The sequence below is a fragment of the Meles meles genome, chromosome 8 (assembly GCF_922984935.1).
Source record: "Meles meles chromosome 8, mMelMel3.1 paternal haplotype, whole genome shotgun sequence".
In the NCBI taxonomy this organism is placed as follows: domain Eukaryota; kingdom Metazoa; phylum Chordata; class Mammalia; order Carnivora; family Mustelidae; genus Meles; species Meles meles.
The window spans coordinates 80,858,963-80,882,456 of NC_060073.1; the positions used below are offsets into that span (position 1 = coordinate 80,858,963).

The 23,494-nt window shown below is 35.1% G+C and overlaps 1 protein-coding gene across 2 annotated transcripts in view; it reads left to right on the top strand.

Moving 5' to 3' along the window:
- The window catches only part of PGR (progesterone receptor), a 114,931-nt gene that overhangs the window by 54,528 nt on the left and 36,909 nt on the right, over window positions 1–23,494 (top strand). For both annotated transcript variants that reach the window (XM_046016447.1, XM_046016448.1), the window contains exon 3: window positions 4,202–4,318. In XM_046016447.1, coding sequence (XP_045872403.1) covers window positions 4,202–4,318 — 117 coding nt within the window. The remainder of the gene's footprint in view (window positions 1–4,201; window positions 4,319–23,494) is intronic.

Sequence of the window (23,494 nt, forward strand, 5' to 3'; positions counted from 1 at the left end):
TTTATTGGCATAAATAATTTTAGAAAAGTGCTCAAAGAGAGGTGTAAAGCTTAATAAATTATCATTGAATAAATGAAACTGGGATATCATCATTCAGATCAAATGATTTACAAATCATTAGCTTTCCAGAAGTCTTCTTGGACCCCTTCCAGTCACTCCCAATAGGTAACTACTATCTAACTTTTAACACTATAGATGGTTTTAACTGTCTGGGGATTTTATATTAATGGAATCATACAGTATTTTTCTTTGTCTATTATTTTACATATTATATTTATGGACCCATCCATATTTTTACATAAGCTATTTATTCTCATTGCTGTATAATAATGCATTGAAAAATGAAACAATTTGTTTGTGTATTATTCTACAGATGATTATTGGAGTTTTCAGTTTGGGATTATTATAAATAGTGTTTCTATACATACTCTGGTACATCTCTCTCTCTCTTTTTTTTTTTTTTGCACATATGTGTACCTGCCCTTTCAGTTCAGTTTTGCATTTGGCTCTCCCTAAGAGTTTTACTAGTCCTAGACCACTATTTGTTTCTTGGCACAGGTTCATACATCACGTGGTAGAGAAAATCACTCTCTCAAAGGCCAAGATATTTGTATATTTTGTTTTTAGTCATGGATGGCTCCTCTCCCTACCCAAAATTTGAGGGCAGATTCCTGCCTTCATCAGCATAGTTTAGGTAGTGTTCTCTAACCCAGTTTTCATGGAAAGACAGCCTTTTGAAATCCTCCATTTTATGGAGGTTTCAGTTACTACACTCTTCTCCCAGTGGGACTGTGGCCACAAATCCAGGGCCCTTGTGGGTGTTAAACCCTAGTTCTTGGCTTCTAGGTCCTATATCTGATCTGAAACTTTTTTTGATCACAGTCCATTCCAGTTTACCCCCTCTTTTTTCTTTTTTAATTTCTGGCTTATTAGGATTGCCCCCCACTCCTTTTCTGTTCTAGATTGTAATTAAACAACATGCTTTTGTTTTTCTTCAACATTTGTGTTTGTGGTGGAAGCAGTGCCTCCAGAAGCATGGGCTCAGTTGCCTCAAGGCCATACTTCATGAATCATACCATACTAACTTTCTTGTCTTTGTTCTTTATCTGTTAAACATATATATTCATTTATCTCACTATTTTACTATATGTTACCCCTCCTTTACTACACGTTTCCCCCTCCTTTTCAAAGAAAGGCATGAAAATGTTGTGACTACTTGTGCTTATAAGGCCACATAAATAACAGAATTCTTATTTTAAAGATAAATCTCTTTGTAGCTAATAAAGACTTCATTTTAAACAAAATGTAATTTTTGTCATGTATCTAAAATTTTATAAGTCATTAGGCACATAAAATGACCTACTCATTTTAATAGTGCTTTTTTTTCACAGAATATGGTTCTCTTAATAATAGTAACACTTGAAATTATATTAATATATTTAAATGCAGAGAACAGTTGGAAATAATATATAAATATAGCCAGCCATTCAGTAATCCCTTTTTTCAGATCATTAAAATTGGAGGGGGAGAAGAACAATGAGAGACTGTGGGCTCAGAAACAAACTGAGGGTTTTTGAGGGGGCAGGTTGGGAGAGCCTGGTGGTGGGTATTAAGGAGGACATATATTGCATGGAGCACTGAGCGCAGTACATAAACAATGAATTTGAAACACTTAATAATTAAAATAAAATTTAAAAAATATAAATATTTCAGAAATAATAAGGACTTCTGTCTTTGCAAAGGTAGATGTTAAGAATAAGCTTGCTGGGGCACCTGGATGGCTCAGTCATTAAGCATCTGCTTTTGACTCAGGTCATAATCCCAGTACCCTGGGTTTGACCCCACATCAGGCTCCTTGCTCAATGGGAGTCCTGTTTCTCCTTCTCCCATTCCGCTTTCTCTTGCTGTCTCTCTCTCACTGTCAAATAAATAAATTAAAAAATAAAAATAAACTTGTTATAAATGAACAAAGGAAAAAAGACAGATTCTTAAATATAAGGAACAAACTGATGGTTACCAGGGGGAAGGTGGATTGGGGGGATGAGTGAAAATGGATAAAGGGGATTAAGAGTATACTTACCATGATGAGCACTGAGTGATGTATTGAAACATTGAACATTGTACATTTGAAACTAATATAACACTATATGAATTATACTGGAATTTAAAAATTATAATGAACAATAAAAGTATAAAAATAAGCTTGTTAAAGATACTAACTCATGGTCTATTAATGTAAAAAGGCAAGAATTTTCTTGAAATAACAGGCATTCTGTATAAAAACATTGAAAGGTGTTAAAAATCTGGAGCAACAGGTTTTTTAAAATTTAGGATATATGATAATAAGTAAAATATTACTATAGAGTTTATATTGTTGAGTACAACCATAGTTACGGCTTTAAGTGAAAAAATAAATATAATTAAGTACACATATATTCAAAAAATATTTATTGGACTCTTAATTTACATAAGAGTTACAAAAGACCTAGTTTTTAACTTCACAAAACCTAAGGAAGTCAAGCAGTATTTACAATACATACATATTGAATATTTAGTTGTTTACACAGAGGAATCGTCTAGGTCTTTCTGGGGTCAGTTAAGACCAGATTTGAAAGATAACCAAGAGTTTGCCATGCAGATAAATTTAGAAAAAGGGATAAAGAAATGAGAGATTTGGGGGAAATATAGGGATGTTGGTACAGCTAGAACATAAAATGAAAGAGAATATGTAATTTAAAAGAAAAGATGTAATAGTAATCACCCCTTGCTTTTCCTACCCTAATCTATATACAATATTTTCCAAGGGGAAAGAGGAAAATGTGGTGCTCTATTATAGACCTTTGGCAATATTGCCTCAGGTTTCAAAAAGGGCAGATGACATATCCTTTCCCCTCCTTGATTAAGTTACTGTTTAAGGTACCTCTGTGTTCCTTTACCACAAACTTTGGCCAGAAGAGTGAATCTAATTTTAATGTTGACTAATATAAAATATTAAAGGAAATTCAACAATCTTCTAAAATCACTTTTCATATTTAAGAAGTATAAGCTAGGGGCGCCTGGGTGGCTCAGTGGGTTAAAGTCTCTGCCTTTGGCTCAGGTCATGATCCCAGAGTCCTGGGATCGAGCCCTGCATCAGGCTCTCTGCTCAGCAGGGAGCCTGCTTCCTCCTCTCTCTCTGCCTGCCTACTTGTGATCTGTCTGTCAAATAAATAAATTAAATCTTTTAAAAAAAAAGAAGTATAAGCTAAAGATGTTAAAAACTCAGTCTGTGTTACAAGACTTTATTCAAAAATAAAGCATGCAAAAAAGTAAATTTTCCAGTTAATTAAGGTTTATGTGTTTAAGCTGAGATTTTTTTTTGTTCAACCCAAATAAATTAGATTGTCCATCTTTATTAAATGGAACATATTTGTGGTTTAAAATCATCATGGTTAAATATTAAATTCATTTTCCAGACCTTTTGAAAATATGTTATTTCTCCTGTACATATGATCCTAGGGTCACACATTTGTCCATATTTCTTCTATAATTCTTGTCCTCTCCTTCATTCAGTACTTCTCATTGTTTTAAATTTTTCTCTTTATCATTATTTTTATCTATTGTATTTTCTAATTTGCAGCCAAAATAAACTGCAGTAAAGTCAGTACAATCAGTAATATTTTTTTCATGTGTTACTCACAATCATTAGACCCTTTAAAAGTAAGATGGTTCCAGGATATTCTAATAGCATTAAGTGTATATATTGTATAACGTTCTATTTTAGAAATGTCTTTAATTCTTTAGTCTGTATCTGTGTTCTTGATGCTATAGATGTCAGAAAGAAAAAAGTTTTACTACAGTTTGACTATCTTATAGAACTAATACTTACCAACAACATGTAACTAACCTTGAAATGATGGAAAGGTTTAAGGGCAATCTGATGCTGACACCATTAAGAAGATGCACAGAAATATTGTGCAAACCCTCAGATTGACTTATAAGGTGCGTTCATCTCATTAAGGCTTCTGAAGACACAGGTAAAGTATTAAATAGATTTGGAGCATTGCCAACATTCATGTATGCCAAGCAAAAGCCTGGCTGAGACAGTAATCCACTCACTGATGTGCACTTTTTTAAGTTGTCAGTGCATAAAATTTCCAATGGTTTTTAGATATCGCAGATAACTTTGTGTGTGTGTGTGTGTTTTATTTTTTTTTTTTAGGGCAGCATAACTATTTGTGTGCTGGAAGAAATGACTGCATTGTTGATAAAATCCGCAGAAAAAACTGCCCAGCATGTCGCCTTAGAAAATGCTGTCAGGCTGGCATGGTCCTTGGAGGTAATGCTTATATTTTCATCATTAATATGTTGAGTATTTATACTCTAAAACCATGGATCAGGAAATTCTAGTTTTCTTATACATCTTTGTTCTTGGTTTACTTTTTCTGTCATGATTATTGGTATCTGGATTAAGTAACCATTAGCATCCCATTAACTATAGATTTTCGTTATTTTGAGGTCTGTTATTAGAAGTAGTAAGCCTTCATTTACCTATATTGCTTATAAGTAGATGTTGTGAGAAGTTCACCAATCTTTTAGTAAGTTACATGGGTTGGATCTAGGCTCTGACATTGATTATCTGTGTGGCTTCTGATAAGTCACCAACCCATTCTGGCCATCAGTATCCTTATCCATAAAATGGGAGCACTGAAGTTCTTTCCAGCTCAAAAACTGATCCTGTGAATTGATTAAGTGCATTGATCTCCATCCCTCCTTCTCCCCATTAATCTCATCCATCCTACGTCCCTACCTCATTCTCTTTAAGTAACTATTTATTGAGCCCTTACTACTTACCAGGTACTATTCTAAGTTCTGGGAGTGTAGCAACCATACATTCATATATACATGCATAAACACACATATAAATACATAAATAAACCCTAATGAAGCTTACATTCTGGGGACAGAAGCAGTAAATACCTATGTCAAATTATGATAAGGGCTATCAAAAATATGATGCAGGGTGAGTTAATAGGAAGTATCAGGAAAAGGAATCACTCCTGAATCCTTTGTTTTCATTTCATTTAGCTATTCCTTTTTTCCCCTTCTTTTTTTTAAAGATTTTATGTATTTATTTGAAAGAGAGAGAGCACAAGCAAAGGGAAAGTCAGAGGAAGAGGACGAAGCACTCTCCCCCACTGAGCTGGGAGCCCAATGTGGGGCTCCATCCCAGTTCCTGGAGATCATGATCTGAGCCAAATGCAGACACTTAATCATCTGAGCCATCCAAGTGCCTGTTTTCCCCCTTATAAATATATTTTCTTTTTGTTCTATCCTCCCTTTTAAGTTTTTTTTCAAGTATTAATTTTTTTTCTTTCTTCAAATTTTTATTTTAATCCCAGTTAGTTAACATGAAGTGTAATATTAGTTTCAGGTGTAGAATTTAGTGATTCATCACTTACATACAATGCGCAGTGTTCATCACAAGTGCCTTCCTTAATCCACCCCCCATCCATTTCACCCATCCCCCTTACCAGCTCCCCTTTAATAAGCTTCAGTCTGTTTCTTGGTTTGCATGCATCTCTCCTTTTTTCACCCCTATGTTCATTTGTTTTGTTTCTTAAATTCTACATGTGATTGAAATCATATGGTGTTTCTCTTTCTCTGATTGGCTTATTTTGCTTAGCATAATATACTTTACCTCCATCCACATTGTTGCAAATGGCAAGAGTTCATTCTTTATTATGACTGAGTAAAATTCCATTATATATACATATCATGTCTTTTCCGTTCATCAGTTGATGGATATTTGGGCTTTTTCCATACTTTGGCTATTATTCATAATGCTGCTATAGACATTTTGGTGCAGGCACTAGGGTAGCTCAGTCAGTTAAGCATCTGCCTTCAGCTCAGGTCATGATCCTGGGATCCTAGCACCAAGCCCCTTGTTGGGCTCCCTGCTCAGCACAGAGTCCGCTTCTCCCTCTCCCTCTGCCCCTCCTCCCTTCTCATTCTCTCCCAAATAAATAAATAAATAAAAATCTTTAAAAAATTGAAAAATAAATATCAGGTACATGTATCCCTTCAAATTAAAATGTAATCATATGATATTTGTCTTTCTTTGATTGTATCCTTTGCATAAATACCTACTGGTGCAATTACTGGATCCTAGGGTTGTTCTATTTTTAAGTTTTTGAAGAATCTGCATACTGTTTTTCAGACTATACATCAGTTTGTATTCCCACCAACAGTGTAGGAAGGTTTTCCCTTTCTACCTACTCGCCAACACGTGTTGTTTCTTGTGTTGTTCATTTTAGCCACTCTGACAGGCATGTTTGTTTCCCTTGCCTCAGGAGACATATCTAGTAAGAATTTGCTATGGCTGATGTCAAAGAGGTTACGTCTTCTCCTCGGGATTATGATGTTTTCCTGTCTCACATTTAGGTCTTTCATCCATTTTGAATTTATTTTTGTGTACGGTGTAAGTGGTCCAGTTTTGTTCTTTTTCATGATGTTTTCCAGTTCTCTTCCAGGATTTTGATGGTTTCCTGTCTCACATTTAAGTCTTTTATCCATTTTGGATTTTTTTGTGTGTGTATGGTGTAAGAAGGGGTAAGATTTTTTTTTTCCATTTTATTTATTTTTTCAGCGTAACTATTCATTCTTTTTGCACAACGCCCAGTGCTCCATGCAAAACGTGCCCTCCCCATTACCCACCACCTGTTCCCCCAACCTCCCAGAAGGGGTAAGATTTTTATACATTTTAGATATTAAGACCTTATTAGATATATCATTTGAAAATATTTTCTTGCATTAGGTAGGCTGCCTTTTTGGTTTGTTGATGGTTCCTTCACTGTGCAAAAGCTTTTTATTTTGGTATAGTCCAGTAGTTTAATTTTGTTTTTATTTCCCTTACCTGAGGAGATCTAACTAGAAAAATGTTGCTAAGGTTGATGTTCAAGAGATTACTATCTGTGTTTTCATCTGGGAGGCTGATGGTTTTCAGTTTCACATTTAGGTCTTTAATCCATTTTGAATTTATTTTTGTGGATGGTGTAAGAAAGTCATTGAATTTCATTCTTTTGCACATATCTATCCAGTTTTCACAGCACTATTGAAGAGACTTTTTCTTGTTACATATTGTCACCTCCTTTGTCACAGATTAATTTATCCTATAAGATTGGTTTGCTTCTGGGTCTCTATCGTGTTACATTGATCTGTGTGTCTGTTTTTATGCCAGTACCATACTGTTTTGATTACCACAGCTTTGTAGTATATCTTGAAATCCACAACTGTTATACCTCCAGCTTTGTTCTTCTTTCTCAAGACTGCTTTGTCTCTTCAAGTTCTTTTATAGTTTGATACAAATTTTAGAATTATCTGTTCTAGTTCTATGGCAAATGCTATTGGTATTAGCAAATACGGATTGTACTGAATCTGTAGATTGCTCTGGATAGCACGGACATTTCAATGGTACTAATTCTTCCAATCCAAGTTCATAGTATATGTTTCAATTTATGTCCTCTTCAATTTCTTTCATTAAAATCTTATAGTTTTCAGAGTACAGGTCTTTCACCTCCTTGATTAAGTTTATTTCTAGATATTTTATTCTTTTTTGGTACAATTGTAAATGGTATTATTTTCTTATTTCTCCTTCTGATACATTGTTATTTGCATACCAAAACACAACAAATTTCTATATATTAATTTTGTATCCTGAAACTTTACTCAATTTTCAGAAAAGTCAATTATTTAGTGGGAACAGCAATGAAGCTTCAAAGTTACTTTGTGCCAGTTGGTATCTGGGGTTTGACTATTTTGTAGGCAGGGGAATCAGTGATTTTTCTTTTTTTTTAAGATTTTATTTATTTATTTGACAGACAGAGATTTCAAGTAGGCAGAGAGGCAGGCAGAGAGAGAGAGGAGGAGAAAGCAGGCTCCCTGCTGAGCAGAGAACCCAATGCGGGGCTCGATCCCAGGACCCTGGGATCATGACCTGAGCAGAAGGCAGATGCTTTAACCCACTGAGCCACCCAGGCGCCCCATCAGTGATTTTTCTAACAAACTATTCATGGAATAAGACCCAAATTTCTAAATGCAGCACATGGAGTCTTTCCTTACCTAAGAGATAGTCTCTCTTTTTCTAAGTCCTTCTCCCATCAGTCCTTTGGGAAGCTACACTGTAGTCACAGGCTCTCACCTGTCTTTGCCTGTATTTTACTTTTGTCTGTATCATTCTCCCTTTAGTCTTCATGAACTCTTACTTGTCTTCCATATGAAGTGTGACTTTCTTGTGAAATTTTCCCATCTCTTCAGTCACTGCAAGGAAAGAGATTTTGTAGGAACACAGTTATCATAGTTTTTCATATCTGGAAAGGTTGAAAGCCCTTGAATGAGCTTGGATTGGAGTGTGTCCTCATTTTACTTACTTCAGCATTTCTACTCTTATAATGGAAGATGGAGCAAATTGACCAAAGCAGAAGTGATTGAATACACAACCATCAAGAAATGGGATCATTCAGAGGAGAGACTTCTTTCCCTCTGTAGACAGAGAAACTGGTGTTCATTTGGAAGAGAGACTTTGGTTCTAGTCAACAACACAGGTGCTCAGTGAGAAATAGAATAAAAGAATAGAGCTTTATAGAAGACTCAGAACTGGGAAGAAAGAGGAAGATACCATTCCAGAGGCATAGACTAACTTAGCATCAGAAAAGGGTGGGCAACCAGACCATGTTGGTGCAAAGACTTGCTTCTGTTATAGGACAGAACTCAATTCAGAGGTAAATAGCCCTAACCTCAGAGACTATAGTAAGAAATAGGCAGAAATGTGAGTAGATAATTATCATGGTCCAGGTATAATATCCTCAATTTTGTTGTGTTTTCAAGGTTTCTTATTGATATCATGTGCTCCAGTTCCCCCAAAATTTTATGGATTTTCTCCATTTGCATAATTTACTTCAATCAGTATACTACTTTCTATGGCCGTGACTATAAAAGTCATCATCCAAACTAGAATACCTCTGAGGATGAAATGGAGCACTATCAATAACTAAACTAGGATGATGTGCCTGGGTGGCTCAGTCAGTTAAGTGTCTGCCTTTGGTTTTAAATCATGATCCCAGGGTCCTAGAATTGAGTTCTGCATCAGGATCCCTGCTCAACAGGGAGCCTGCTTCTCCCTCTGCCCCTCACCCTGCTTGTGCTTTCTCTCTCTTTCTATCAAATAAATAAAAAATAAATCTTTTTAAAAAAATAACTAAACTGGAATAACAGGTATAAACTGAAACTGTCCCAGACTAACTAAGCTGTAGGGAAAGTCCCCCATTTTTCCCACTTAAAAGATGCAAATGTGTTCTGGTCAAAATTAATACATAAACTTCTGGGGATATAGATAAAATAGTCAAATGTTTACTTATATATTGCATTAATTTAGTTAAACACAAGAATTTAGGTCACATGCAAAAATCTACTGAATTAGAAGTATTGTATGTCCAGTCTCACATTTCATCAATAATTTTATTCAAACTAATTTCACAAAACTTTGCCGGCAGGATCTTTGGTTCTCAGTACAGCCAATCTGTAAGTCAGCTAATCATTTGCCAGAATTCATCATCCTTTTATCTAAAATATTTGATATGTTGTACTTTTTGAATCCATGGATAGTACTGTAACTTGAAATATATCCCAAGTCAAAAATAGTCATCTACATAATAAAACCATTTTAACATTTGTCCCATAAGAGTTTTTTTAATGATTCCCCATAACAACTTACTGTATTATTTAATTATAAAATATATTAACCCTGCCAAATTAATTAAAATAAATAAGTACCTATGTACCTATCACTCAATTTTTAATATCAGATCATTTTTTATATTTTCTTCATTTCTTCTGTAAGGAATAAGATATTAACAGGTACTTTGAAGCTTTGGTATGTTCTTCCCTAAACTCATACAAATTCCTCAACAAATTTCTTTGCCTCTTTTTTAAAAAATCAGGTATTATCTACAAACCTTCCAAACTATCACTGTTTGAAGTTATTTCAGTTTAATTTGTCTTTGGCAGCATATTGCCATTCAAAATAATTTAGTTTCACGGGGCGCCTGGGTGGCTCAGTGGGTTAAAGCCTCTGCCTTTCGCTCAGTTCATGATCCCAGGGTCCTGGGATCGAGCCCCGCATCGGGCTCTCTGCTTGGCAGGGAGCCTGCTTCCTCTTCTCTCTCTCTCTCTGCCTGCCTCTCTCCCTACTTGTGATCTCTATCTGTCAAATAAATAAATAAAATCTTTAAAAAATAATAATAATTTAGTTTCATAATGTACATTGCTTATAGGACTACTATATAGTGCAGTATCTTTGTTTCTGAGGGATAATTCTCAGATTTAAAAAAAAAGGAAAAAGCTTCCCTGTATTTCAGGCATATATGAAAGAATGATTGAATTCTAGTATTATATGTGGTCACATCACACATTTAGAAATACAAAATGCATTACTTATTTGATAAACAGATTTTCACAGAGGTTTATTAGTTGGAAAGACACTGGCAACACACACTGATATATCATGGTCCTGACAATGATCTGCCTGAGAGAGTTGGTAGCAAAAGTCTATAGAGTCAGTAATCCAATTCTTACAAATCATAAAGGTATTCTTTTTTAATTAGATTCTAATTACTAGTTCTGTATTAAATTTCTGGAGTAAGGGGAAATGTACTTGTGGTCTACTGAGAGTGCGAGAGCATCCTTTTGGATGATAATCAGGGTTGCTCCTGGTTGGATTCTTCTTTAATTAAAAGAGTTTCACTTAAGTAATAATTCACTACTGGAAATGGAAATGCAAGCTTTTCCTTTCTCCCTTCCTTTCTTCCTTCCTTCCTGTTTATCACTCCTTCTTGAGATTTCTCATTTCTAATATAGAGACATTTAAATAACAAAAGATGAAATAAAGAGAGAACATTGAAACATTTTTAAAGACTTAATGAAGTATATGGTAGAAGTCAAAAATATTAAAATTTTGGGATGTCATGACATAGTTATTGCAGGTTGTTCTCACCAGCTTCAGTGACTATGTTCTGATTATAAGAATTGTGTTTGAGTTATTGGGTCTCTTAGTTGCATATAATTCTTATTTTTAATGAATCACTTCCTTGCCTTCACCAGGTCACAGTGAACTCTTGCATTTTGTTCGTTGCCATACAGCACTGAGTAGAGAAGATAGTTACACACTGAAGGATGGTAATATATCTTCTAATTTAGGAATTCTGCTTCTAACATCTTTCCTTTGGAAAACATGTTTGTGTAATGATTCACAAAAAATTCCAAAATGAATAGAGCTCTGTATTTTGCATTTGTGGTAAAAATGCTAACTTATTATAAAGGTAATTAGTTCTTATAAAATAAGTAGCTTTCTATGTAAAAGAATGATTAAATGCATAGTTAATGTTAGCTGATTTTTTTCAAGCTGGGGATTTTTTACAGGGTTATTTATTTACTTATTTTGTTAGAGAGCCTTTTCTTCAGATTTTAAAGGGTTATGGTAGAAAGCTAGTTTATCCCCTACCTCCTCCTGCCCTTAGATTTACCCCCATGTCTCTTGGCAAAGAGAGTAATTTTCTGGGCTACAAACTATGGGTTGTGTAGTAAAGTTGTGTTCTTTTTTTCTTCTCCTACACTTGAAGACAATAAGCCTCGGTTTTTTTTTTTTCTGAAGAATACCAGAATTCCTGAACAGTAACTTTTATGGAGGTATAGAAACTTAGTCTATGCCTTTGATTACTATAAAAACTGAAACCATCTGCTCTCCCTTTGATGCAGGAATTGCTTTGGGTGACAGCTGCCATCTACGTCTTTAGACCTCTCTGGTCTTCCTCTTATGAGCATTTCCTTTTCTACTCAAACCCTGGTCTTTGAATCAGCAACCGCCATCCCAAGACAGTACCTCACACTCTTTCCTCAGTTCACTGAGTTGAAACCTCCAGCCAATTAATAATGTCTTCTGTTCACTGCCTGATTGTTCACCCTAAATGCCATTTCATACATGGTAGATAAGGATATTCTCTTAGAGCATTCATTCTCATTTCTTTGGTTTTGTTTTTTTGCCTGGGGTGTTTTTTTCATGGTGTTTGTTTTTTGTTTTGGGGGACTGCTTTTATGGATGCCAGCTAGAACTATTCAATAGTATCTGATACTGTCTCCTATTTCCAGATTCAGTAAAAAGTCAGGATTGAGGAATACAAAGGTTCTTCCCCATTTGTAGTCTGACTTTAGTTGGATGATTTAAAACAATTCTAGTAGAGGTTTTTTTTTTCTATTTATCTAATTTAAATTCATATACCTAATTTAATTTTATATTTCCTATTATCTAGCATTTGTATTTTTTTTTCAGCAAAAACACAGACATTGTTTTCATCTGGGAAGTAAAGGTGGAACCTGAAAAAGGAAAAGCAAGATAAGTCAGTGCTAAAAAGGGTTGTCTCGGTCTCAGCATACTGATTCCAGCAACATCATCCTTTTGCTAACCCAAAGTAAAAACATATATATGGACATGATTTATTATAGCTACTATTAGGGAAATTGCCTATAAATCCACAAAAACTACAGCAAAGCTTATTATGATCCTCATAATATCAAACGATTTGATGTGCACCATTCCCTGTCTGCTGATCTTTACTACCTATTTTCTCATCCAATTCCCAAAAAGCTTTCTGGCTGTCATAAAACTTACATTTTAATATCCAGTATAATACTCTTCCTTTGTCTCCATGCAATAAGCCAAGCATTATCGCATGAACACCTTGTGTCATCCACTCAATATAATATTTTTTTGCCCCAAATAAAAACAAATAGCGGAGAGGCCATGACAAAGTAAACAACATTCATTTCAGAACATGATCCAGAATTAGTGATCATTATTACTTTATTCATTCTGAAAGATCTACCTATATGTTTATCTATTGTATTTTCTCCCCAACTCAGTCTTTCATTCAGTTAATAAATTGAATATTATTTTTGAAATAAAATTTTTATAAGTTCTTTCTGTGGGAAATTGTTAATGATAAACTCATTTGTTTCCATTTAAAATATCATTATTTCATTTATTCTTCTCCTATCCCCCTACCCCCCCATGTTGCTTCTCCATGTCCTAATATCAGGGAGATCATATGATAGTTGAAGCACTGGGTGTTGTGCAAAAAGAATGAATACTGTTACGCTGAAAAAATAAATAAAATGGAAAAAAAAAGAAGTTTAAAAAGCCACAAAAAAAAACATGAAAAAAAATATCATTATTTAATCTTCATTTTTGAATGATGATTTTGGTAATTTAAAAATTTTAGGTTGACTTTTTTTTCTCTACATCTTAAAGATGTTCATCTATTATCTTCTGGCATGTATCATTTTTTCTATGAATTCTCCAGTTGATCTAACAGCTTCTTTGAGGCAATATTTTCTCTATATTTATAGAAAACATTTTTATACTTGGTTCTCCAAGTTCACTCAATTATAAATTAGTTTCATTTGTTCTACTTGTAAATCATGATTTCTTTTTTTTTTTTTTTTTTTGGCTCTCTTCCTACTTCATTTTATTTATTTTTTTAGTGTAACAGTATTCATTCTTTTTGCACAACACCCAGTGCTCCATGCAAAATGTGCCCTCCCCATTACCCACCACCTGTTCCCCCAACCTCCCACCCCTGACCCTTCAAAACCCTCAGGTTGCCCCAACCTCCCACCCCTGACCCTTCAAAACCCTCAGGTTGTTTTTCAGAGTACATAGTCTCTTATGGTTCGCCTCCCCTCCCCTAAATCTGAGAATTTATATCTTTCGTAAACACCAGGAGTATTCTTCCCAGTATTCTTCAAATATTGCCTCCCTCCACGTTGCCTTTTTCTACCTCTAGAATACTTACTAGACATATATTAGCTCATTCTGTTTTTTCATCCATTCTGTCTTGTATATATTTTATCTTATTTAATATTTCCCATATCGTTATATACCTATGCTATATTCTGTGTCATTTTGTCAGTTATGTCTTCAACTTTACTATCTTTTCATTTTAGTACTGGTATATTTTTTAGACATTATAATTGTTTCTTTTATAAATCTGTCTTGTTTTTACTCGTGTTTCCCTTTTTTGTGTTTCCATTCTTTTTTTTCATATAACTTCAATAATTGTAAACAAGGTTGTTACAAATATTTGTAGTCAGTAATTCCAAAGTCCCATAACTCCAGATCTAATTATGCCACTGTCTCACAGTGGTTTTTAAACCACACTATTCTTTATAGAATAGAATTCTTTATAGAATTTCCCCATGATTGTAATATAAATATGCCTTTATAGCAAATTTCAGGCTATTAATGTTTTAAAAACCAGCTCTCAATATTCTTGAATACTTAGTAAGCTTTCATAGGCTGTTGTGAGCCAATTCCAGCACCCTGTTTATTATCTCTGCTACTTCTCACTTATTGTGCCTTTTGTAATTTTGGATTATAAACTCATGTTTGGCACAGCTTAATATTTTTTTTAATCCTATGTGGCCTTAATTGAGGGAGTTTCTCTCTAGAGAATTTTTATTTATTCTTCCAGGCACTTTAAGGATTTAATCAATGAAGGAACACTTTTCATATTTACTTTTTTGCCTCCAGGATTCCCATACCATGCAGATATAATAATTTCAAACTGCCAATCTGGATGAAGGAGGCCTTTGATTAAGAATTCAAAGGAGAGTTTTTTTTTTATTATTAAGAATTCAAAGGAGAATTTTTTTTTCCATACTGAGCTAGGAGATGAAACAGACATGCTTTCTTCTCGTGTCCCTTTGTCAGTGGATAGAGATAGTTTTCATATTGGACTCCTTGATACTTTGCTGACTTTTTGAGAAGTTTATCTATGCATTTAAAAGTATCTATGCATTAAAAGAAGTTTATCTCTTCATAGTTATACTTCATTCATCGTATTAGGTGTTCTGGAGAAGATTAATAAGCTACCTAATTTTCTACATTGCCAGTAAGAGAAATTTACATACAATTTTATGCCAATTTCAATCCAATATATTAAACCTGCTTTAATGTTTTAAATGTTATCAGTAGGTTAAGAAGAAATTTTAAAAACACTTCTGTAGGAGATGGTATAGCATTGTAATAAGAGTAAGGATGTAGAGTCAGAACAAGTAGGGTTTGATTTAAATTTTGCCACTAAGCCCAGCAATTACAGTACTAGGTACTTATTCAAAAGATATAAAGGTAGTGATTCAAAGGGGCACATGAACCCCAATGTTTATAGCAGCAGTGTCCACAATTTCCAAAACATGGTAAAAGCCCAAATGTTGTCCACTAACAGATGAATGAATAAAGATGTGTGTATGTCTATGAAGGAATATTATTACTCAGCCATCAAAAAGAATGAAATCTTGCCATTTGCAACAATGTGGCTGGAACTAGAGACTATTATGCTATGCAAAATAAGTCAGTCAGAGAAAGACAAACACCGTATGATTTAACTCATATGTAGAATTTAAGAAACAAAACAGATGAACATAGGGGAAGGGAAGGAAAAATAAAACAAGACAAAAAGAGAAAAGCAAACCATAAGAAACTCAACTAAAGGGAACGACTTGAGGGTTGCTGGAGGGGAGGTAGGTGGAGGGATGGGGTAACTGGGTGATGGGGATCAAGCAGGGCACTTTATGTAATGAGCACTGGGTGTTATATGCAATTGATGAATCACTAAATTCTACCTCTGAAAATAATAATACACTGTATGTTAACTAACTTGAATTTAAACTTAAAAAATAATACATAAATTTCTCCACTAATAGCTGCAGGACCTCAGGAACATACTGCAACATTTACACATCTTTATTTTCTTTTCCATTAAGACCACATAATGAGAGTTATGCGGGCCAATGAAATGATAGCTCTAAAGGATATCCTTTAGATATCCAGGCACACAGGTGCGTGGCTTCAAATACCTTTTATGTCTTAGAGCCATTTATGCAGATATTACCATTGGCAAAATATGTAACTCCAATGCAAATTATATTCTTATATCTTCTAAAAGTTTTTAATTATTTTTTGTAGGAACCATTGAAAAATCAAAGCAGGTATCTTGGAATTGACATTAATTTACAGAATCATAGATAGTAGAGGTACTTAATGTAATAGTTATTGAATATTATTATTATATATATTTATATTCCCAAACTATATGTTTCCCCTGGAAACACAATCTGAAAGGAAATGTATATATTTTACATGGTAGGAAAATTTGGTAAATGACTGAAAATATTTCAGTTGATTTTTTTTAACCTTTGTAAAAGAATGCCCTACTTGTTTTGATTTTTGGAAGTACTTTGGTAACTCTTTGGGATAGACCTTATAACTACAGGAGTATGGTGAACTTACAAAAGATATTCACCAGTTTGTGGTATGGGTCCCTCACCTCTCAAATATGTATATATTGCCTTCGGTTTTTTTAGGCATCTAATGTAAATGAAGATAAAATGAGATTCTAATGACTTTCCTTTGTTGATGACCTGGGTCTTTTGCCTGTGTTTCTTAATCCTTGTATTTCAGCAATTTCATCAATACTTAGCTCTTTCTTAAGCCTTACTTTTTTTTCTGAAACAGAACACACCTTGTATTTGAAACTTTAAGTCTTCTTATATATCAGCAAAGTATTCTTTATTACCTTCAGAAATTTTTTGTTTTATGTTTTCTTTCCCTTTTTCATGGTCCCCAATAATAATCAGCATCTTAGCTCTCTGGTTTCAGTCTTCTACACCAACCACCCTTTCTCTACTCACTTTAATTTTTAGTTCTTATACTTCATTTTGTGATTTTTTTCAAAAATCTCAAAATGATGTCTCTGGTTACTTTTTTAACACTGGCAGTTCTCCCTTTTTATTCTTCTAATAAGCCTTTTTATTCTATAATGGCTTTATTTCTTTAATTTTTTTTTCTTTTTCAGCTCCCATTTCAACTTACTTTGTTTTGTAATTTCTTGCATCTTTAGTTTGATGTTATATTTCTCTCCTTTGAATTCTTGAAGTTTAGATGTCACTTTATTTTTGAAATATAGGGAAAGTTTTGCCTAAGTCTATTTCCTACTGTAATTCTTCCTCCAACTTGTATTCATCTGATTTTTAATTTTTACATTCTCCTTTTATCATTTCTAAAAATAGTTTTGCTTAAATTCTCTATGATATGTCTGCTACTTACTATATATTTAAGTCTATATAATTCTATCCTGGCCTGCTATTTGACTTAGTAATTGTTAGCCATTTCCCTTTGGCTTTCTTTTTACTTTGATTATCCCCTTATAATTTGAGCTAGAAGACTTGAAATCTTAGCTATTTGGTTTGGTATGGAAGACAGGGAAACAGTAGTTGGAGACATAAATGTAGCTATGGTAGAATAACATCAACAGCTAAAGTTTGCAAGCATATGCAAACCCCCCAAATTTTATGAAATTGCTATACCCTCTACCCTAGATTGTATCTTTTGCTGGAGGGTAATTCCTTTTAGATTTCTTCTCATTCTTCAGAGAACAGAAGTTATATGTCAGGAGACCTAATTATTATAGACACTTTTGTGGCAAAGATGTTTTTTTGTTGTGCAATTATTGATTTATTCAAAAAATTTTATTGTTACTATGTATGCACAAGATACTGTGATATTATCAAAGAATTTATGTTTTAGTTGAGGACAGAAGTGATTTTTAAAAAATTGGATAAAATATTGTAGCCTGCCAGAACATGATAAATGCTAAGAAAAAAATAAAACAGAGATGAAGGGTAGAAGGTGTTAGGGATTAGAGTACATTTGTTTCTGCTCAGCTGAATATGAGCAGTAACTCCAAAAATAATTCTCAGTTTTCATTACTTTTAGCTATTCTACCTCTTGTCTGGGTTGCCTCTATTTAAACTTAGAAGGCCAAATTGTGGGTGGGGGGGAGTAGTGTGACCTCGTCCTTGTTTGGGTGTCCTTTTACCATTCTACTATGAAAATGGATGTTGAGGACTTATGTTCTCTCCTTTCCCTGTAACCTTCATATGTCCCAATTAAAATTCCTTTCACCCACCACTTTTAACATACATTAAGATACTAGACATATTTGGCATATGTTCCTGGGTTCTGTATCCTATCTTATTTGTCTCTATGTCCATTCATAAAAAAATTATAAAATTCCACCATGTTAGATTGTAATAGTGTATTATAATTTTTAATAAACAGCTTGGCATATATTGAAATCACAATTGTTCTTTCAACAAAATTTTCTTGGCTACTCTAACAATCATTTGTTCTTCTCAATGAACAGTAAAACCATCAATCCCAGTTCCAGAAATACTGGATTCTTATTGAAACAGTATAATATTTATGTATTAATTTGAGCAGGAGTGATAGCTTAAGGTTCTCAATCCAGAAATATGTCTCTTCATTAATTCACGTATTTGTTTTGTGTCCTATGACAGAATTTTATACTTTTAAAAAATTTTGCTTCTTTTTTAAAGGTTCTATTTATATTTGAGAGAAAAAGAGTGAGTATGAGTCAGGGAGAGAAGGTTCCACAGTGAACAGGAAGCCCAACATGGGGCTGCATCCCAGGACCCTGGGATCATGACCTGAGCAAAAAAGAAGATGCTTAACCAACTGAGCCAGCCAGTTGCCCTCAGAATTTTATAGTTTTAATACAGGTCCTATGTTTTACTTAAATTTCTTCTTATTTTATAACTTTAACCTCTGTTGTGATAGAATATTACTTTCTATTTTTGAAATGGTAATTATTAGGACTGATATATTGTGATTTTTAAATTCCTAAATTTAGTTATTATATCTTAAGTTTTAATTGAAGTATAATTAACATATATTATATTAATTTCATGTGTGCAACATATTGATTCCACAATTCTATACATTAATCAGTGCTCATAACAATAAGTGTAGTTACCATCTGTCACCATACATTATTCTAATATAATTGACTATAATTCCTATGCTCTACTTTTCATCTCTGTAACTTATTTATTTTATAACTAGACGTTTTTACCTCTTAATGACCTTTATCTATTTCACATATTCCCCTCACCTACCCTCTCTCTGGCAACCACCATTTCTCTGTATTTAAGAGCCTGTTTTTTTTTTGTTTGTTTGTTTGCTTTTTTTTTTAAAGATTTTATTTATTCACTTGACAGAGAGAGAGATCACAAGTAGGCAGAGAGGCAGGCAGAGAGAGAGGCAAAGAGAGAGGAGGAAGCAGGCTCCCTGCGGAGCAGAGAGCCCAATGCGGGGCTCGATCCCAGGACCCTGAGATCATGACCGGAGCCGAAGGCAGCGGCTTAATCCACTGAGCCACCCAGGCGCCCCTAAGAGCTTGTTTTTAATCCTAAAATTTGTATGGAACAAGAAGAGACCCCAAATTGCTAAGGAAATGTTGAAAAAGAAAAACAAAACTGAGTACATCACATTGCCTGATTTCAAGCTTACTACAAAGCTGTGATCACCAAGACAGCATGGTACTGGAAGAAAAACAGACACATAGACCAGTGGAACAGAATAGAGAGCCCAGATATGGACCCACAACTCTGGGTTCAAAAAATCTTTGATAAAGCCGGAAAAAATATCTAGTGGAAAAAAGACAGTCTTCAATAAATGGTGCTTGGAAAATTAGACAACTATGTACAGAAGAATGAAACTTGACCAATCTCTTACACCATATGCAAAGATAAACTCTTACACCATACATGAAGATAAACTGTCTCAGCCTGAGGCAGGAATCTATCAAAATCCTAGAGGAGATCAAAAGCTTCTGCACACCAAAGGAAACAGTCAACAAAACAAAGAGGCAGCCCACGGAATGGGAGAAGATATTTGCAAATGACATTACAGACAGAAGACTGATATCCAGTATCAATAAAGAACTTCTAAAATTCAACACACAAAAAACAGATAATCATATCAAAAAATGGGCAGAAGATATGAACAGACACTTCTCCAATGAAGACATACAAATGGCTATCAGACACAGGAAAAAATGTTCATCATCACTAGCCATTACGGAGATTCAAATTAAAACCACATTGAGATACCACCTTACACCAGTTAGAATGGCCAAGACAGGAAACAATGTGTGTTGGAGAGGATATGGAGAAAGGGGAACCCTCTTACACTGTTTGTGGGAATGCAAGTTGGTGCAGCCACTTTGGAGAACAGTGTGGAGATTCCTGAAGAAATTAAAAATAGAGCTTCCCTATGACTCTGCAATTGCACTGCTGGGTATTTACCCCAAAGATACAGATGTAGTGAAAAGAAGGGCCATCTGTACCCCAATGTTTATAGCAGCAGTAGCCATGGTCGCCAAACTGTGGAAAGAACCAAGATGCCCTTCAACAGATGAATGGATAAGGAAGATGTGGTCCATATACACAATGGAGTATTATGCCTCCATCAGAAAGGATGAATACCAAACTTTTGTATCAACATGGATGGGACTGGAAGAGATTATGCTGAGTGACATAAGTCAAGCAGAGAGAGTCAAGTATCATATGGTTTCACTTATTTGTGGAGCATAACAAAGAACATGGAGGACATGGGGAGATGGAGAGGAGAAGGGATTTGAGGGAAATTGGAAGGGGAGGTGAACCATGAGATACTATGGACACTGAAAAACAACCAGAGGGTTTTGAAGGGGCGGGGGGTGGGAGGTTGGGGGAACCAGGTGGTGGGTATTGGGGAGCACATGTATTGCATGGAGCACTGGGTATGGTGCAAAAACAATGAATACTGTTATGCTGAAAAGAAATTTAAAAAAAAATCCTAGAGGAGAACATAGGCAGTAACCTCTTTGACATCAGCCACAGCAACTTCTTTCAAGACATGTCTCCAAAGGCAAAGGAAACAACAGTGAAAATAAACTTTTAGGACTTCATCAAGACCAAAAGCTTCTGCACAGCACAAGAAATAGTCAACAAAATGAAGAGGCAACCCACAGAATGGGAGAAGATATTTGCAAATGATACTACAGACAAAGGGCTGATGTCTAAGATCTATAAAGAATCCCTTAAACTCAACACTCAAAAAAACAGATAATCATGTCAAAAAAATGAGCAGAAGACATGAACAGACACTTCTCCAGTGAAGACATACAGATGGCTAATAGACACATGAAAAAATGTTCATCATCATTAGCCATCAGGGAGATTCAAATCAAAACCACATTGAGATATCACCTTACACCAGTTAGAAGAGCCGAAATTAACAAGACAGGAAACAACATGTGTTGGAGAGGATGTGGAGAAAGGGGAACCCTCTTACACTGTTGGTGGGAAAGCAAGTTGGTGCAGCCACTTTGGAAAACATTGTGGAGATTCCTTAATAAATTAAAAATAGAGCTTCCCTATGACCCTGCAATTGCACTACTGGGTATTTACCCCAAAGATACAGATGTAGTGAAAAGAAGGGCCATATATACCCCACTGTTCATAGCAGCAGTGACCACAATCACCAATCTGTGGGAAGAGCCAAGTTGCCCTTTTACAGAAAAATGGGCAAAGAAGATATGGTCCATATATACAGTGGGATATTACACCTCCATCAGAAAGGATGAATACCCAAATTTTGAATTAACATGGACTGGAAGAGATTATGCTGAGTGAACTAAGTCAAGCAGAGAGAGTCAATTAGCATACTGTTTCACTTACTTGTGGAGCATAAGGATAACACGAGGACATTAGGGGAAGGAAAAGAAAAATGAATTGTGGGAAATCAGAGGGGAAGATGAAGCATGAGAGACTGTGGACTCTGAGAAACAAATAGGGTTTTGGAGGGGACTGGGATGGGGGGTTAGGTGAGTCTGGTGGTGGGTACTAAGGACGGCAAGTATTGCATAGAGCACTGGGTGTGGTGTATAAATGATGAATCTTGGAACTTTGAAAAAATAAAATTAAAAAAAAAAGAATCTGTTTTTAGATTCCTATTTAAGTGAGGGTACCTGGGTGGCTCAGTCAGTTAAGCATCTGCCCTCAGCTCAGATCATGATATCCAGGTCCTGGGATCAAGTCCTGCATCCCCTACTGGGTTCCTTGCTCAGCAGGATCTGCCCCTCCCTCTGCTCCTGTACTCTGTGCTCTCTCTCTCTCTCCCCCTCTCAAATAAATAAATAAAATATTTTTTTGGAAAAAAAAAACCTCTCCCATATAAATGAAATCATATTGTATTTGTCTTTCTCTGTCTTATTTATTTTACTTGGCATAAAACCCTAAAGGTTCATCTATGTTGTTGCAAATGGCAAGATCTCAGGCTATTTTATGGCTAAGTCAATTCCTGTGTGTCTATGTTTAGGTGTATCACATCATCTTTATCTATTCATCTATCAATGGACACGTGTTGTTTCCATATTTTGGCTATTGTAAATAATGCTGCAATAAACATAGGGGTTCATATATATTTTAAAATTAGTGTTTTTGTTTTCTTTGAGTAAAACCCCAGCAGTTGAAGTACTGAATCATATGATACTTCTATTTTTAATGTTTAAGGAACCCCTGTGTTGTTTTCCACAGTGGTTGCACCAGTTTACATTCCCCAAGAGTGCAGGAAGGTTCCCATTTCTCCACATTCTTGCCATGACTTGTTATTTTTTTGTCCTTTTGTTTCTAGCCATTCTGACTGGTGTGAGGTGATACCTCCACTGTGATTTTGATTTGTGTTTCCCTGATGATTGGTGATGTTAGTCATCTTTTCAGATGTCTATTGGCCATTGGTATGTCTTCCTTTAGAAAAATGTCTTTTTTTTTTTGGTGTTGAGTTTGTGAGTTATTTATTTATTAATTATTTTTTAAATAAACACATAATGTATTATTAGCCCCAGGGATACAGGTCTGTGAATCACCAGGTTTACACACTTCACAGCACTCACCATGCACATACCTTCCCCAGTGTCCATAACCCAACTACCCTCTCCCTAACCCCCCTCCACCCGGCAACCCTCAGTTAGTTTTGTGAGATTAAGAATCTCTCATGGTTTGGGGCACCTGGGTGGCTCAGTGGGTTAAAGCCTCTGCCTTTGGCTCAGATCATGATCCCAGGGTCCTTTATTCTCAGCTCCGCATTGGGCTCTCTGCTCAGCAGGGAGTCTGCTTCCTCCTCTCTCTCTGCTTGCCTCTCCTGCCTACTTGTGATCTCTGTCTGTCAAATAAATAAATAAAATCTTTAAAAAAAAAAAACTCTCATGGTTTGTCTCCCTCCTGATCCCAATTTGTTTCATTTATCCTTTTCCTACCCCCCAAACCCCTGCCCTGACTCTCAACTTCCTCATATCAGGGAGATCATATGATAATTGTCTTTCTCTGATTGACTTATTTCGCTAAGCAGAACACCCTTTAGTTCCATCCATGTCTTCGCAAATGGCAAGATTTCATTTCTTTTGATGGTTACATAGTATTCCATTGTATATATATATATACCACTTCTTCTTTATCCATTCATCTGTTGATGAACATCCAGGTTCTTTCCATAGTTTGACTA